Below are 15,553 nucleotides of genomic sequence, written 5' to 3'. Positions count from 1 at the left end.
CCCCCCGTGACAAGTTGTCTTTTTGCCTCCAGGGGCGTCAGGTAAAGAAAAAACAAAAACAAAAACAAACAGCACCACCAAAACACCAACTTTCAGTATTTAAATTTCAGCCCTCCGATCGCGCCCGTGCCTGAAAATCAAGGATCGGAACGCAACCGAGAGTTTTCTGAGGAAAAGGTATGATAAGGAGGGCCCGGGGGCTCCTGCCGCCCGCCCGAGCTTCGTGCTGAGCTTGAAAGGGCTTGGAAAGGCTTAAACCTGAAATCCGCCTTCTCTTCGGTAGAGTACGTGACACAGAGGACACTCACAATCACGAAGATGTGCCCATGTACTCCATTAAGCATCCCTCGTGGCAGCCAGAACACTGGTTGTGGTAGCTTTGTCATGCCTGGTGACTTAGTTATACATCCCGGTTAGTTCCTTCACGGATTCTCCAGTCCTCGGCCACTGACAGGTTTATGATGTGCTTGAAAATACAAATAAATCACAAGCTTCAGTGAAGCTGCAGGGTTGGAATGCTGCTGGTTTTAAGGCTGCTTATTTCTCATCAGCCTGATGCGTGCTGGCAGGAGAATCTGACCAATCATTCATTTTAAAGCACCATTTTAAAAATGGACTTTTCTATTAACTATATTTAGTGCAGTATGCTTCTCCTTGTTGGCTGGGTGTTTCCCTTAACTCTGTTTTTTTTTGTTGTTGTTTTCTTCTGTGGTTGGTTCACTTTTTTCACACCTAGATAATAGAATTGCTAATGTTTGGGGCTTTACTGTATCTTTTATCTCCATTCTACCAGGCCCACATCTTGCTTTTCATCGTGTTTTCAAATGAGTTTGTGCTTTCTTCTTTTTTTTTGCCTTTTTTTTTTTTTTTTTAAATTTCCAGTTAATTAAATGTTCAGACTTAGCTTTTGCTTTGTTGTCTCTCTTTAAATGATTTATTTAGGTCTCTGTGCTTATTTTTAGGCAGTTTTCTGTGCTGCTGAGTGATGTGGAAATAGAGAATGTGATTTTGTTTTGTCTAAGAAGAGCTTATTCCTCTTGAAAATAATGACTATACTTGCATCAACCTGTTTTTCACTGGCATTTAATAAAAAGGCCATTGCCTCCATTTGAGGGAGTCTTAAAAGATCTTAATATTAAGTATGCAATTCTTTGCTCCTAATACTAATTCTGTCTTAGGTTCCTTGTTAATTTAGGCAAGGGTATGAGAAGCTATAGGTATTGTGCTGTTTCCTGTTTCTTCTTTGAACTTATCTTGCCCACACACCCACAGCAGGAACAGTTGTGAGGGTGCAGGTACAAGAGTCAGCCTGGAATGATTCTTACTAAGTGCAATATGGTAATATTGGAATGAATGATAAACAGCATATAAGATTTCTGAGCTGGGGCCTTGAATTTATCTGCACATGGTCTTGAGAAAGGAACAGCAGTAGCACGTTATTTCTCTTGGGTCCCATTTCTTGACTTCTTCCCCTGGAAAAAATATCTGCCTCACATTTTGCTTTCCCTGCCAGCCCATGGGTTTTACAGTCCTGAGAGGGAGATTGGCATAACAGTGAAGGTGGTGAGTTGTGACTATAAATGTAGTTCTGCAGGCTATTTATTCTTTTATATCCTTGGTGAAATCATGCTCTCAGGTACATGGTGTGATTCTAGGGATGCCCTACACAAGGGACAGGAGTTGGACTTGATGATCCTGATGGGTCCCTTCCAACTCAGCATCTTCTGTGATTCTATGATTCTACAAAATATTTAAGTTAGAAACAAGCTGCTTTTATCAGCAGTTCACTTGTGGATGTGCTGTAGTGGAGCTGAGAGAGCTTTTGGGAATAAAAGCCCTAGATGGTTTTACCTTGAACCTCTTTGCATTTGGCTCTGTATCAGTTCCCAAAACTAGGAAAAGGGGAAAATAATAATCTGAAGGGTGAAAAAGCCATGAGTGACAAACTTTTTTTGGAGAGAAGTTCTGAGAAAGGTTAGGGTCCCTGAACTTAAAAAAAATAATATTTTTTTTTTTTTTTTTAAATCTTCTCTTGTTCCTGCTGCTTCTACCCTGATTGAACTCAAGTCAGTGTATCTAAAGAAGATTTAAAGGTTTAAAGGTTTAAAAGAGGAAAAAGAAGGTTTAAAAGAAGAAAGTTTAAAATTCCAAGATTAGGAGGTGATTTTGGGCATGCAGAGGTTGCTAGAAGAAAGCAGGGAATTGAGTTGATTTTGGCATTTGCCAAATGTTTGGTATTTATTTATCTGTTAAAGTCATCTTGCTAGTTAAATTTCTTGTCAAGAGTGGTTTTAAAATTAATCTTTTCTAAACATAAATTTTATAGGTAATACATATATTCATTTGATAAATGTAGTGAAAGTAACTCTTTAAAAATCTGTAATATTTTCAGCACCTCCAGATGGCTGGGTCAGGTAGAGGAAGAGGACGAGCTTCATTTACCTTCGATGTTGAGGCTATTGGCTTTGCTAAAGGTGCAGCTCTCCCTGATGTCATGTGTAAGCCTCCACCACCATTTCCTGTAAGTACTGCAGGTATCTGAGAACACACTCTCAGTGTTTAGATAATGGAACTAAATACATTAACAGCTTTAAGCACTTTAGGCCAATTTTGAAGCATATAATGTAAATAATTGATTTTCTTATTATTGCTTCCTACCCCTTTGCTAACCTCTTTGCTTTGCATCCCATATTTAACTAGATTGCATGCAAAATGTTGGTTCACTGAAGTGCTCATAATTACTTGGTCTTCCAGACATTACAGTGACAGAAACCCTGGGTATCTGCATTTGTTTGAAATGAAGTTGTATTGTCTCTCAGTAGGCAAAATTTGAAAATAATTAAAAACACCCGAATGATATTTTATGCAATGAAGAAAACTTAATTGCATTTGGAATGTATTTTTAAATGAAAGGGGAAGAAAGAGCCTTTTCTGGCTCAGTTCCACAGTGCAGGGAAACTTGGATGATTTTGAGATGGAAAAGTAGTCTTAAAATGTTGCAGTTTTATGCAAGAAAACTTCCCAGTTACGTCACAGTTTGGTCAAGGTGCATGAAGTTTTTCTTAATCTCACATATTGATACAGAATTTGCAAGTTTGACATGTAATTGCAAATTCGGCTACACAGAATTTTCTCTGAATGCTACTTTGACACAAGGTTTTGACTCACTGAACCAGATATTATGTATCCTCTTAGACTACCTCTAACTAAGTTGAGTAATTTCATTGATAGCAAACCATCTGTAATTGTTCCTAGAGTGAATGTTGCAGTCTGTTGGACCTAGATGATCTGTAAAGTCCCTTCCAACCCGAATTGTTCTGTGATTCTGTGAATCCTGTGTAATCTACAGCTTCTGCAGTTACAGTCAGCAGTGAATCAGCCTTTTAGGAGAATTATTAGCCCCAGTGTATCTAATGATTACCATGCAGAACTAAAGATGCTTTCTTCCTGATGGGGAAAAAAAATTCAGAACCAGGTTAAATTTTCAGGGGAAATCTAGTGTCATTCAAATAAACCATAGTTAACCCAGGGGCATAACTAGTATGGATACAAATTTCAGGAGTTAGATTTAATGACTGAGCAGTGACCAAAAGTATATTGCAGTTGTTGACTGACTTAGACTGAAATTATTTTAAGCAGTGAATTATTGCCATTATTTCTAATAGGCACTTTTTGAGTTCTTGTGCATTTCCTGTAAGTGCAATTGGAAACCCAGTTAAGGAGCATCAGCTTACTAACAGCAACGTTAGTAATTTAAAATGTTGGCCAGCTAATACAGCTGGAAGAAGTAAACTCCTTTCATGATCCAGCTCCAGGACTTGTCACATAACTTTGTGCTTTGCAACCTGCCACCCAGGTATTGATTGTGCGCCATCAGGTGAGAGAAACAACATCTACTCTATAATTATCTCTCTGGCTCTAGTTTTCTGTTTATTTTTAAAAACTGATTTTGCTAATTTATCTTTCCCAATTTCAAAGATTCATAATTCAAACAACTTCCAAAAAAAAAAAAATAAAAAAAATTCCAAACTTTTACTATTAATTTAAATTCATTTGACAGAAACTGAATTGTGTGAGGACCTGTGTGCTACCTGGTTGTATGACAACACAACCTATGTCTGTGTCTGTGACAATAGTGGTGGGAAGGGTGTCCATGTTACTCAGAGTAAACATATTAGTGTAGTTAAAATACTGTTTTAGAAGAGGTTAAGGCCAGTGCTACTCTGAAGAGGGAAGCAGTAGTTTCTGAGTAAGTTAGGCTAGTGTGAAAACCTGTTTTTGGCAATTGGCAGCTTAACATGACTATGAATCACTATTTCACAGTGTTAATACCTTTTTTTCCCTTGATTTCTTGATATATTTTTGCAGAAAGATACAGTGAAGCCATAAAAGGTATAAGTTTAATTGCAAACAGTTCTGCATGTTGGAATGCAATATAGTTGCAAAGTAGCATAATGCATAGTTTTGACGTATGTTAAGACCTTATAAATAATAAACATAATTTGTACAGAGTACAGACAATAAGCCAGTGCCTCTGAAAACAGGAGAAGATGAAGATTACATGTTGGCCTTAAAACAAGACTTTAGAGGAACTATGAAAAGAATGCCGTATTTTTTGGCAGTAGAAGAAGAGCGTGAAGGTTTGTTTGTGTGCTTTTTATTTCTAACTTCTGTAGTTATTACTCCCTGAAGGATGATGTAGTGAAATGCATGTGTTGAAGATGTATTTCATGCTAATAATGAGGAATAAAAAATGGCAGCTTAAGACAGTTGGAAATTCTTCTGCTTTTACTGAAACTGTATGTCAAACCTACAAGTGCTGTAACTGGAAAGCAACTACTGTGTGAAAAAGAGAGGTATCAAACATCTGTTTCATTTGTTGTACAGCAAGAAACACTTAGATCAGCTGTGAAGTATTTTCAGTTTTATTCTAACTAATACAATAAGCATTTCCACTTGTTAAAATACCCTTGAAATTTTGCATTGGAGCAAAGAAATTGGTAGTAAATACCAGTGTTGAAATGCAGCTTCCCTTTTAATTGCATAAAAACATACTTAAAATAATCAGTTATATTTAATAGCTGGCCATTCTGAAAGGTACTAATTTTTTTCTTTCCCCTGAGTCCATTCAGGGAAAATCAGTGTTACTGACAAGCCACCTGATATACGAAGATTGAGATGAGGATAAGTGATTTACTGAGGTTTGCAGCAGAAGCAGAGCTGCATTAGAAGCCAAAGCTTGATCTTACTCTACTTGACCTAAGAATGGCTTTTGCTTATAAGTCATTAAAAATTAATCAGTTTGCTATTATTTGATAACAATAAATGCTCTGCTATAGTTGACATACAGTCATACATCATTGTACTGTTAAAAACCCTGCTTCCTGGTCAGAAAACTGACATAGTGGGAGAGAAGGAAAGGAGAGAAGGGTAGGAAGACTTTAATACCTGTTTCCCTTGCTGTGGGGGTAAATCTACCAGTCCCGGGAGGTTATTGATGTGAGGAGTGCTACTTTGTGTTTGGGATTTTTGCCTTGTTCTATCATCCTTCTGAATGCTTGTTCTGAATATGGCAAATATATATGGCAAGTGCTGATAACATAACATGGGAAATACTCTGTGTGTAAGACCTGAGGCCCAGGCAGTGCAGTGGGCAGTTGCTGAAAAGCCTTATAAAAATGCCCAGCAAATCCAGAGTGGTCAGACACTGGGTAATCTTTTCCTTAGTGTTTTGTGCAGATTTTGAATAATCAGAGCTGACTGGAACTTAAAAATTTGAGCTTGCATTTCTTCCCCCAAACCATCAGAATATCTTCTGACTGAACAGTCATGATGTTGATACTGTATAGGTACATAGTCCAGTCACCCTTGAATTTTTGGTAGTTTTTCTTCACGGAGTAGTGTTGAATTGTAGCTGGTTTTGAGACTGCATTATTTTTTTCCATTAGGCTTTGAATGTAACCCTGGTTAACACACCTTACGGGTTGTTTACATGTACTGAGGTGCTGTTTAAAATGGAGCAGTGCTCTGCAATGTGGGCAGTGAACACACTGCCAGCCAAGTAGGGTGGCTCACAAGAGGCAGAATATTCCCTCTGACCTGCAGCTAGAGTCCAGCAGTCACTAAGATGCAGCAGGCAGTTGTAGTGCACACAAGCACAGCCCAGGGTGGACGCTGACAGTGCAGCCAGATAAAACCATTGTTATGAGACTAGAACAGATCTGATCTTCATTTCTATGTCCCTTTATGATGGTAAAAGAATTCCAAATTACTGTTTTATCGCGTGTCCATATCACTAGAGTCTTGCCTTGCTCTTGATCTTTGTCAGGCTTGAAGTTGTCTGTTTCCATTTGAGGCACAAAAGGGGATGCAATGCCTGAGAGCTGCTTAGGGTTATTTCCAAGGAGTTAACTAACATATTTCCATTATGTTTCAATGAGAACATACTCCATCTCTTTTTCATCTCTGCTTTGTGATCATTTTTACAATTCACCTCAAAATCATCTTTGTTTCTGCAGCCTGCTTTTTGAGGTAATCTCTTTCTGTTGCTGAATATGTTTCTTAATAGAAGTACCAGCTTTGAAGGCTGTTTCTGTACAAAAACTGGCTTTTGTAGGGAAGGCCACTCAAATAATGCTTCAGATGTTCTCATCTCCCCAAGGGTAAGAGGAGGTAACTTTTTAGTGAACCTCTAGTTGTATAAAAATGCCTCATCTGAGTGGTGGGGTGTAATTACATCAGTGGTGGTCTGCAGCTTAAAAAGCTTGCTTTCATCTCAGTCACAGTATGCAGTTGTGGCTGGGATTGCATTATGTGGCAGAAGTAGCCTAGCTTTCAGAAATGGCTTGCTTCCCCCAAGGTAGATTATTTTTAACTTATCTTTTCTGCTATCTGGTTTACAGCCCTTTTCTCCCTTTTATGTCATGAAAACATCTGGTAGGAATAAGAGAGAGGCAGGAGGGGGACTGTGGGCAGGAACTTTTTTAATTGGCTTTGCTTCAAGAGCAAATGGATTGTTGTAAACCCTCAGAACAACAGCTGTAAGCCAAATAGTCTTTTGAAGTGTGAGAAGGGAAACATTTTAATTAGTTAGGCTATAGCTATCTGTCTTTTCTTTCACTATTCAGGTAGTAAATGAAAGCCACATCTAATACTATCTGACAATTTTGATGCATTAGTGTGCCATACAGAATAGGTCTTCATCATTCATTTTGAGACTCGTTTTAAATAAGTAGCAGGCTTCTTATATAGTGAGTTCTCTGCTTTCCTCTCTGCATAAGCTATGAATCATTCATATTTTTCCTGTAGGTGTATCTGCTGTGACTGGGTAACTATCACCTTGGCAGTGGGTTGGAATTAATTCATTAGGAGTGAGTGGTGAGGCAGTCCATTGTATTTTTTTACTGATGGTATCAGCAATTAGTTCTTCAGTGAAGAGCCTGGAGCTGAAGTCAAAATGACTGGTTTCTTTCCTTCTCCACGCTGACAGTTTCCGACAGCATCTCTGACAGCCACCTACGTTAATTGCCCCTTTAGACAGTGTCATTTTAAATGCAAGCTCCTGTGTCACACTTTTAAGTAAGTTTTCTGCTCGCCCTCCTCATAACTAAGTTTAAAATTGATCTTCATTTTTGGAATCTTCCTTCTCCCTTTTCTCTGGTGAGTATGAAAGAAGCCTTTTACTGTAAAGGTCACATCCTGACTTTGTTGCAATTTTCTGTACAATACACACAAAAATTATCCCTGTTTGTGTAATGAGTTATTAGTGCCATCAGAATGAGTAATTTTGCCACTGGAAATGGTGATTTAGTAAGAACAAATGGGACAGGTATAAAAATACTTAAGTATTCTTACTGCTTTTGTCATCAGAGATTGTTCAAGGAGGCTCTTTTGCAGAATAAATGGATGTACTTATAACTGCTGATCAGTCTGAGACATGGCCTTTGGAGAACTGAGAATTCTAGATTATGCTTTATGATTAGCACAGTGGTGATAAATGTCACTGACTGGTTTTGTAGCAAAGGCTTGATTGTGAAATTGTTGAAGAGTAGAAGATCTGGCATTCATTTGATCTTTCAGCATTATTTCTGTGACTTTACTGGCAGTTTACATTATCATGCTTTCCAAGGATAGAAATATAAATTACAATCATTTTGGAGGGTTTGTTTTGAGTTGGTTTCTTTTTGGAGGGGGAATGGTTTGCTTGGAAGGAAATGCTTCAAAATGAAAATAAATACTCAGGCTTTTCTGCTTTTTTTCTTTTTTTTTGAGATATAAATTCTGCGTCTTGCAAGCACTGAGCAAATGATTAGTCTTGTGTATGTTCCAGAGAACTGTTCAAAGTGGTGACATTAAACTGTTTTTTAGGAGCTTGACAAAAGTACAAAGAGTGTAAAAAAGTGTTAAATGAGGGAGAAAAAATACACTGTATGTTCAGTGACAGGAAAATATCAAGGACTGTGTCTGGATTTCCTTTTTAATTAATTGAATCCAATATTCTTTGTGTCCTTCTCTGTAGCAATTGAGAGGTACAGTAAAAAGTACCAGGACAGTGAAAAGGAGCATGCAGCATGGACCCCAGGTAATACCCGATATTATCAAAGGTTAATTATTTATTAACGTGTGAAATGTTCCACTCATTTAAATGTTTGATTGATTATTTTTCAAGCAGTAAAAGAGTATGCAAATCCTTACTACGTCATACATTCCTTTTTGAGGGTTATCCCCTTTTCATGTTTTCAGGTCAAGGTGAAGTATTGTTTTGTCCAAAAAGAAAAAGAAAAAAAAAAAAAAAAGAAACAAGCCTGCTTTTATTTATTTACTCAGTTGAAACAACTGATTTGCAGAAAAAAATGCAAGCTTTATCTCTCACTCCAGCTCTCCTTCCACCTTACTTGCCATGCAGATCCCAGTTTTAAACTGGGAGCAAACATTGGTGTTACTAAAAATAACCCAACCTGATTTCTCAGTCACAGGTAGTTGTGTTTTATAACATTAAACTTCCACAATCATGGACCTGCTTAGCTCACTGCTGCCAACTTAATTATAGAAAGTAGATTGAAAAGCATGTGGGCCACTGGAAGGGCTGAACTTTGCCTCTCAGGGGAAGATGCCAGTTGTCATTAAGGGGGTGAAATGCCAATCCTCACTCAGATTCCTCAATTTAAAGTATAGCTAGAATTCCATAAAACGGTTTATGTGCTAAAATACTTAACAAATGCATGTAAGTAGCACAAGGTCCTCTCCCTTTCCTTGGTGGGTGGCAAGGGGAAGATTATTGCTGTAAGTCATCATTTATTTAGATTAAGCTGTTTTCTGTACAGATTGGAGAAGACTCCCAAGAGAGATGAAGCCAAAGAAAAAGACCAAAAAAGGTAGAATATATATATTTTAAGAAGCCTTTAGTACATACTAATTGAGTGATAGAAGACATACTGGAGTGGCTTAGGGGGAAAAAAAATAATAGAAATGTTAATTAGTCTGAATAATCAGGGCTTTTGGCAGAGTTTTTCTTACTGATTTACTAGTCTACCTGTCTTCTGTGGTTTTTACTTTGCTTCTGTAGGTTTTTTAACTTACTGAAACAGATTCTTCCTTTCTTGCCTTTCTGATACACCATCTTGACATGTGAGGTATCAGTGAAAGATGAAAAAAAAATCAACACACAATTTTGTGGTTTGCAAGTTTGTATCTTTAGTCAGCACCCACCCTTCTTGTGTACAGTGAACCCCTGCCTCTTCAGATTTCCCTTATAGTTTGGGTTGCTTAATTATCTTGTTTATCATTTGATTGACTTTTGCATTTTTTAAACCTTTTAGATATAGTTCATTGTAGGTTATTTTCTACTTTCCCTGGGTTTACTTTTTTTGTTTATTTTCAGCTTTCTTCTGCAGAATTCTGAACCAGATCCTTCAACAGCAGTTAGAGCTGGTATTGGTTGTTCTTACAGGAAAAGAAAACTTTCTTATTGAACAGCATCATCCATGTATTTGTTTTTCCAAGTGTTTTCTAGTATGCATTATTGTTATTTCAAGTTCTTTGTACAAGTCTGTTGCTCTGTTGATGTGAAGTAACAAGTTGCCCTTCTGTATCTAGAGGTCTGAATTGTTTACTTTTGTGTTCTCTTTGTCCAAGTCCTTCATGTGTCATTTTTCAGTTCAAGGGTATAACAGAAAAAGAAAAGTGAATGTGCAGTAGTCATGGAGGCTGGCTCAGCTGGAAGCTTTGTTCCTTTTAAGAGCATCACTGAGAAGCACGGTACTAAAGGTAGACTGCAAGACTCAACTAAAAATTAAATTCTTACTTACAAAGTCTCTGAAGAGGAAACCAGTGCATACCTGCTTTCTTTTTTCTTTTTCAAAATAAGAAATTGCATAAGGTTTTATAAGCCTATATGCCATAGCTAGCTCTCCAAGATCCAACAAAATAATCCTGATTTATTATTCCTTGTTACAATAATAAGATCCAGTGAAATCATACACCCGGATTTATTATTCCTTGTTACAATAATATTGTGATTATTATAAACACAGAGAGAATCAGTGCTCGCTGTGGGGGATTGTTCCTCTTGTTTTTGTGCCATTTTCTCTGTTTGCTCTTAAAGGCACACTTTCTCACACAGTTGTGATGGTAAAGATCAGCTGACCTTCAGAATTGGATTGGATAAAAAAAAAATTAAGTTCTTCTAAAAGCAAAAAATCATGCCATTTACATGTACAGGGACCACCCCATTTTTACACAACTCTCCCTTCCCTTTCTCGTTTCCCCAAATGTTTGAATCTCAAGACCTGACCACCTGCCTTCTTGCTGGCAAAACTTTGGGGTGGAATTCCACATCTGTCCCACACTTATCCTGGGCTGGGGACCACAGTATCCTTGATACCAGTAGTGCAATGCCAAAAAAACAAACCCCATTGACAGGGTTCATCTCTTGTAGGCCAGCTATATATATATGTGAATATAGCACTCTGATGTGTGCATTGAGGCCCCAGTACTGTGAGAAATACTTGGTTGTACTCCTTTGTACTTGGAAATACTGGGTTGTATTCCATTGCATCTCTTAAGCTACGGGAATGCAAGGAGCTATTTTGCTTGAAGTTCTACTAATGGAGGGTCACCATCTCTAATTTTGTTACGAGCTTCAGAGATGTCCAGCATTTAAGGAACGATCTTGCATGTCTGTTTTGAATTCCAGGCTGTGTGTTTTATAGGCACTGTCTCTAAAAGCCTGCAGGGGTTTGTGCAGAGATGATGATAATTTTGAATTGCACTTTGTACTTGCTCTCCTTAAAAGCCTACTTGATTCTAGATGTGTCTGCTTTGACACTGCTCATGTTATTAGAGCTGCTTGACTCCCCTCAGTTCTGTGTGGTGCCTTCGCTGCATAAATCTTTCCTAGACAAAATGCCGAAATGAACTGAATGCTGTTCATAACAATCACTTTTGGCAAAATACAGTTGTCTTCTTAGCAGCTCTTAGTGTTCTGTTTCCTTAAGTATTGGGCCAGATGAAAACATAGGGTCACTATCTGATCTAGGAAGGAGATCCCTTCCATCAGTGCATGCTGTTTTTCTTTCAGATACTACATAGTGCAGCCTGGTATAAAAGTGGTGCAGGTTGCTTGGGCTAGCTTGCCTGGAGTTGCCTGCTCCATCAGAAGCTGTGTAGCTACAGCAGTATGGCCCCTACATGGGCAGTTCTACTCTGCTGATGAGCTCATCTCTGTTAGGTACAGCCCTGCCTTCCCAGTTCTATGTCATCATGCTGAAACAGCAGTGAAAGTCAAGATCCATTGTGGAAATGGGATGTCTCACGGGTCTCTAAATACATCAGTACATCTCTCGGTCTGGAGCTTTTTGGTTGTCCTCATCTACGAGTCAAACTGCACTCCTGGGGTTGGGGGCAGCCTTGGCTAAGGGTGTTGCAATTCAGGTGCCTCTTACTGTGTGTAAGGAATGCTATCTTTGACTTTCACTCCACCATATAGTTAAGTAGCATGAGGTAGGATTTTAGGGAGTAACTTGGTAAAAAAGATTATGTTCCTGAATCAAGGAACTAGGTGGAAATTCTGTGGACTCATTAGATGAGAGCCAGCTGTGGTCCAAAAGCCATCTAGCTGCACAAACCATGCCTACTGTTTTGGAGCTAATAAACTACTGTGTGCATTTTTTAATTTATCTGAAGCACCCAACTGTCATTAATGTGTTGCATAAATTAGTAACACTAATGAGTTTTTCTCTTTCCAACATGATGAAAAACAAAAAATTGAGATTTTGTTCTAGTTTCTTAAAATCCGGTGAATATGTAGGTGGAAAGTATTTTGTAAAGCTGAATGTCATACTTTGGCCAAACCTGTGGTCAACTGTTCAAAGTGAGTTTCAGACTGACTCTGTAGGCATCACTTGGATAAATTGGGCCTTTATAGCTCCATGAATGATCTAGCTCAAAGTCTAAGGTTACTTTAATATAGATAGTATAGGATTTCCATAGCATTCTTAAGATGTAAGCTCTTAAGAACAAGTAAAAGAAAACAATTAGTCTTTTTCCATATTAAAAAAACAAAACAGTGATGTATTTTATTTCTGCAGGTGCAAAACCAAAAAAGGCAAAAAGCTCTGAGCCTAAAAGTAATCTGGATGTATTGAAAAAATTTGAGGTAAGAGTTACATAACTGTTTCTAAATTGTACAGTAGAAATTGCTGAAGGAAAATGAAACTTTTAGTTTGTTTTTTGATACAAATGGAATAACCAGAGCAACCTTTTTCTGGCTTTTGCTATTTGACTCTGACCCATTGTTGTGCAGTGTGGTAGCCCAAAGGAGAGGATAAGGATGGAGACTGGCTGTGGAGGAGATGTTTTCTTTGCTCCTGTGTGACTCTGAGCACAATGACCAGTTATTTTTTCTTCACTGAGTAGCAGTGTAGTCTGATTGTGAACAGCAGAGCTACTATTAGAGCTTACTGAAGGAGGAACTGGTGCTAGAGCTTTCAAATCCATTGCTGTTTCACCAATCTACTGACACTGTAAATGAAACAGGAATATGAGAGGGAAGAAACATACAGGAAGAGAAGAGTTTAGAAGAAGCATGATCTGGGTTGTGGAGGCAACTACCTGCTGTGGGGCAGCAGGAAGCTGAGAGGGGGAGCAGCCTTGTATTTCTTCTATTGGTGATCCATCAGTTATTTGGTACATTAATATATAGAGCTCCTGATATTGCTTTATCAAGGATGATATGGCCTTTTACTGTCTAACAGCTGATGGTAAAGAGAAATCATCATCTCAATTTATTTCAGAAGACATAGTTTTTAGACTTCAAGTCTGAGGGTTAATGCTTCATCAAGTAAGTTCTTAGGAAGTTCTGCTTCACATCACTTAAGGTGTTGACAAAACACATTTGCACAGCATTGTTATGCTAGTTGTCTTGCAGCACAATATCTTGGTAGTGTGAAGGATGTGCTGTAACATGGGATTACCTGGGATTGTAAAGATTTCCCTGTGACAGGAGTTGGAAAAGAAGGATGATGAAGAAGAAAAATCTGAAGATGAGAAAGACAAAACAAAAGACAAAGAAGGTGAAGATGATGAAGAAGCGGAAGAACCAGAGGAATATGACGAAGAGGAGCATGAAGAGGTATCATGTTAGTTTTCCTACTTAGACAAATTTAGACCCCACTCCTGGAGCAGGGTGTTGGCTGCCAGCCAAAGAAAATGTCCCTAGCTTTTCTGACACTGAGGGGAGTTGTAGTGAGAGGCATTACTGCATTGGGTTTTTTGTTCACACCATTGTGTTATACTTTAGTAGGTGTTTTAGACTGGTTACTCCCAAATACCTCTGGAAAAAGATCTTGCAGGTAGGAATTATGCCTTGCCACTATCAGTACGTACTGTGATTCATCACTAAAAGTGATGCCTCTCCTTTCATAGACATCAGAACTTCATTACAGTATTTTGTGCTTTTTCTTTCCCAAGAAATAATAATAAAACTCATACTGCTGTTTCAAAACAGTGGTGCCCAAGTACAGCTTAGAACACATTTCTTTCAAAAAATGTCTCCTCCACAGATGCAGTGATAGGGTTTGTTTCTTTTTTTTTCCTTTTGTTTAGGAAAATGACTACATTTCTTCATATTTTGAAGATGGGGATGACTTTGGTGCTGGCAGTGATGACAACATGGATGAAGCAACATACTAACTGCTGTTGCTAGGTGGTGCACTGCTCAAGCCTTACACTACTTGAAGTAGAACTCCTGAGGTAGGCTGGGGATCAACAAAACTCATGCTTTAGCCCTGTTGATTTTTAAGCACGCTCTCCAGACACACATTGAACAAGTTTCAGTTGCACTATGCTGTGAAACAGGATGTGGGATCCTGTGTTTTGTTCTTTTGCCAAACGTTCTGCAGACATGAGCCTTTTTAAGGGTCTCTGGAATGCTGACTCACAAGAGTCATATGCCATTGTATTGCCTCTGCACAGAAAAAGAAGGAATGCATTTTAATCAAAATTGTGCCTAAGCATTTGCACTAGTCAGTTCTAAGCTTTAGCAGTCTAATCTTGAAAATAATTGTAAAATTCTTGACGACTGCAGGAAAAAAAAGAGATCCAGCCTTTATGGATGTAAGCTGCTTGTACTTGGCAGCTGAGTTCTCTGCAGGAATTCATGTAACTTTTGAATCCAGGTGGCTGAAAATAATTGATCACTCAGCACTTTAATACAAGTTGTTCTGAAAGAAGCTTAATAGTATGGACAAACAACATAATGAGAATATTTTTAAGAGCTATTATTCTGGTTAAAAGAACTTACTTTTAGTATTTTGGTAAGAAGAAACTGTAATATTTAATGTGTTACATTACCTTTATGAATCAGTGTAAGTAATAATTAAGGGTAATTTAATTTACAAATAATATATGGCAGAATTTAAGGCTGAAATTACAGAATCCTGGTTTTTACCAGTAGCACACAGATTACTGGTAAGAATTTCCAGTTCTTCATCTGTTTCCCTGCCTCTTACAGTGGTACTAACTTTCCTACCTCATAGAGCTGTTAAGTGAGATGGCAGATGGTAGCTACCTGTGTAATTATGAATGCATTTATTTGCTTTTCTACAGAATAAACAAGACAGAAACTTAACAGACAGCAAATCAATTTAAAAACAACAACAACAACAACAAAAAAAACAAACAAAAAACTACCTGAAGAGGTAGGAAAAGAATACCTCGATGCATGAGGTTTAATTAGGAAAAAAAATAAAGAATTATGAGAATACCAAAACCAAAATGTTTAGAAACATTAACTTTATTTGAGAACCAACAGCTGAAGTGTATCAAACTTACTCCTAAACTTAAGGAAATAACAGAGCATTCTCTGTGTCCTATTGTTCTTTGATGACACAAATTGGTAAGTGTTATGACATTGCTGCTGATCATCACCATATTTTGGTGTGTTTTTTTTTACTTTTGTAAAGCATCATGTTCCTGATACCTAGTGCTGTTATCAGGTCTAATGAAAGAAGTTTTAGAACAAAATCAATTATTTTATTTGCAAAAGAAAGTACAG

General features: G+C 37.8%; 1 protein-coding gene across 1 annotated transcript; it reads left to right on the top strand.

Moving 5' to 3' along the window:
• Positions 1-2,401: 2,401 nt before the first annotated feature.
• POLR3G (polymerase (RNA) III (DNA directed) polypeptide G (32kD)) lies at positions 2,402-14,190 on the top strand. Its single transcript, XM_009997836.1, has 7 exons — positions 2,402-2,521; positions 4,511-4,640; positions 8,519-8,581; positions 9,324-9,379; positions 12,605-12,655; positions 13,502-13,630; positions 14,104-14,190. Exons 1-7 carry the CDS (start codon positions 2,402-2,404, stop codon positions 14,188-14,190), a joined length of 636 nt encoding a protein of 211 aa, XP_009996138.1.
• The last annotated feature ends 1,363 nt before the right edge of the window (positions 14,191-15,553 follow it).

This window comes from Chaetura pelagica, unplaced genomic scaffold, assembly GCF_000747805.2.
Source record: "Chaetura pelagica isolate M959 unplaced genomic scaffold, ChaPel_1.0 scaffold84, whole genome shotgun sequence".
Classification (NCBI taxonomy): Eukaryota; Metazoa; Chordata; class Aves; order Apodiformes; family Apodidae; genus Chaetura; species Chaetura pelagica.
The sequence above is the reverse complement of the archived record's forward strand: the minus strand, read 5'-3'. Positions and strand labels throughout refer to the sequence as shown.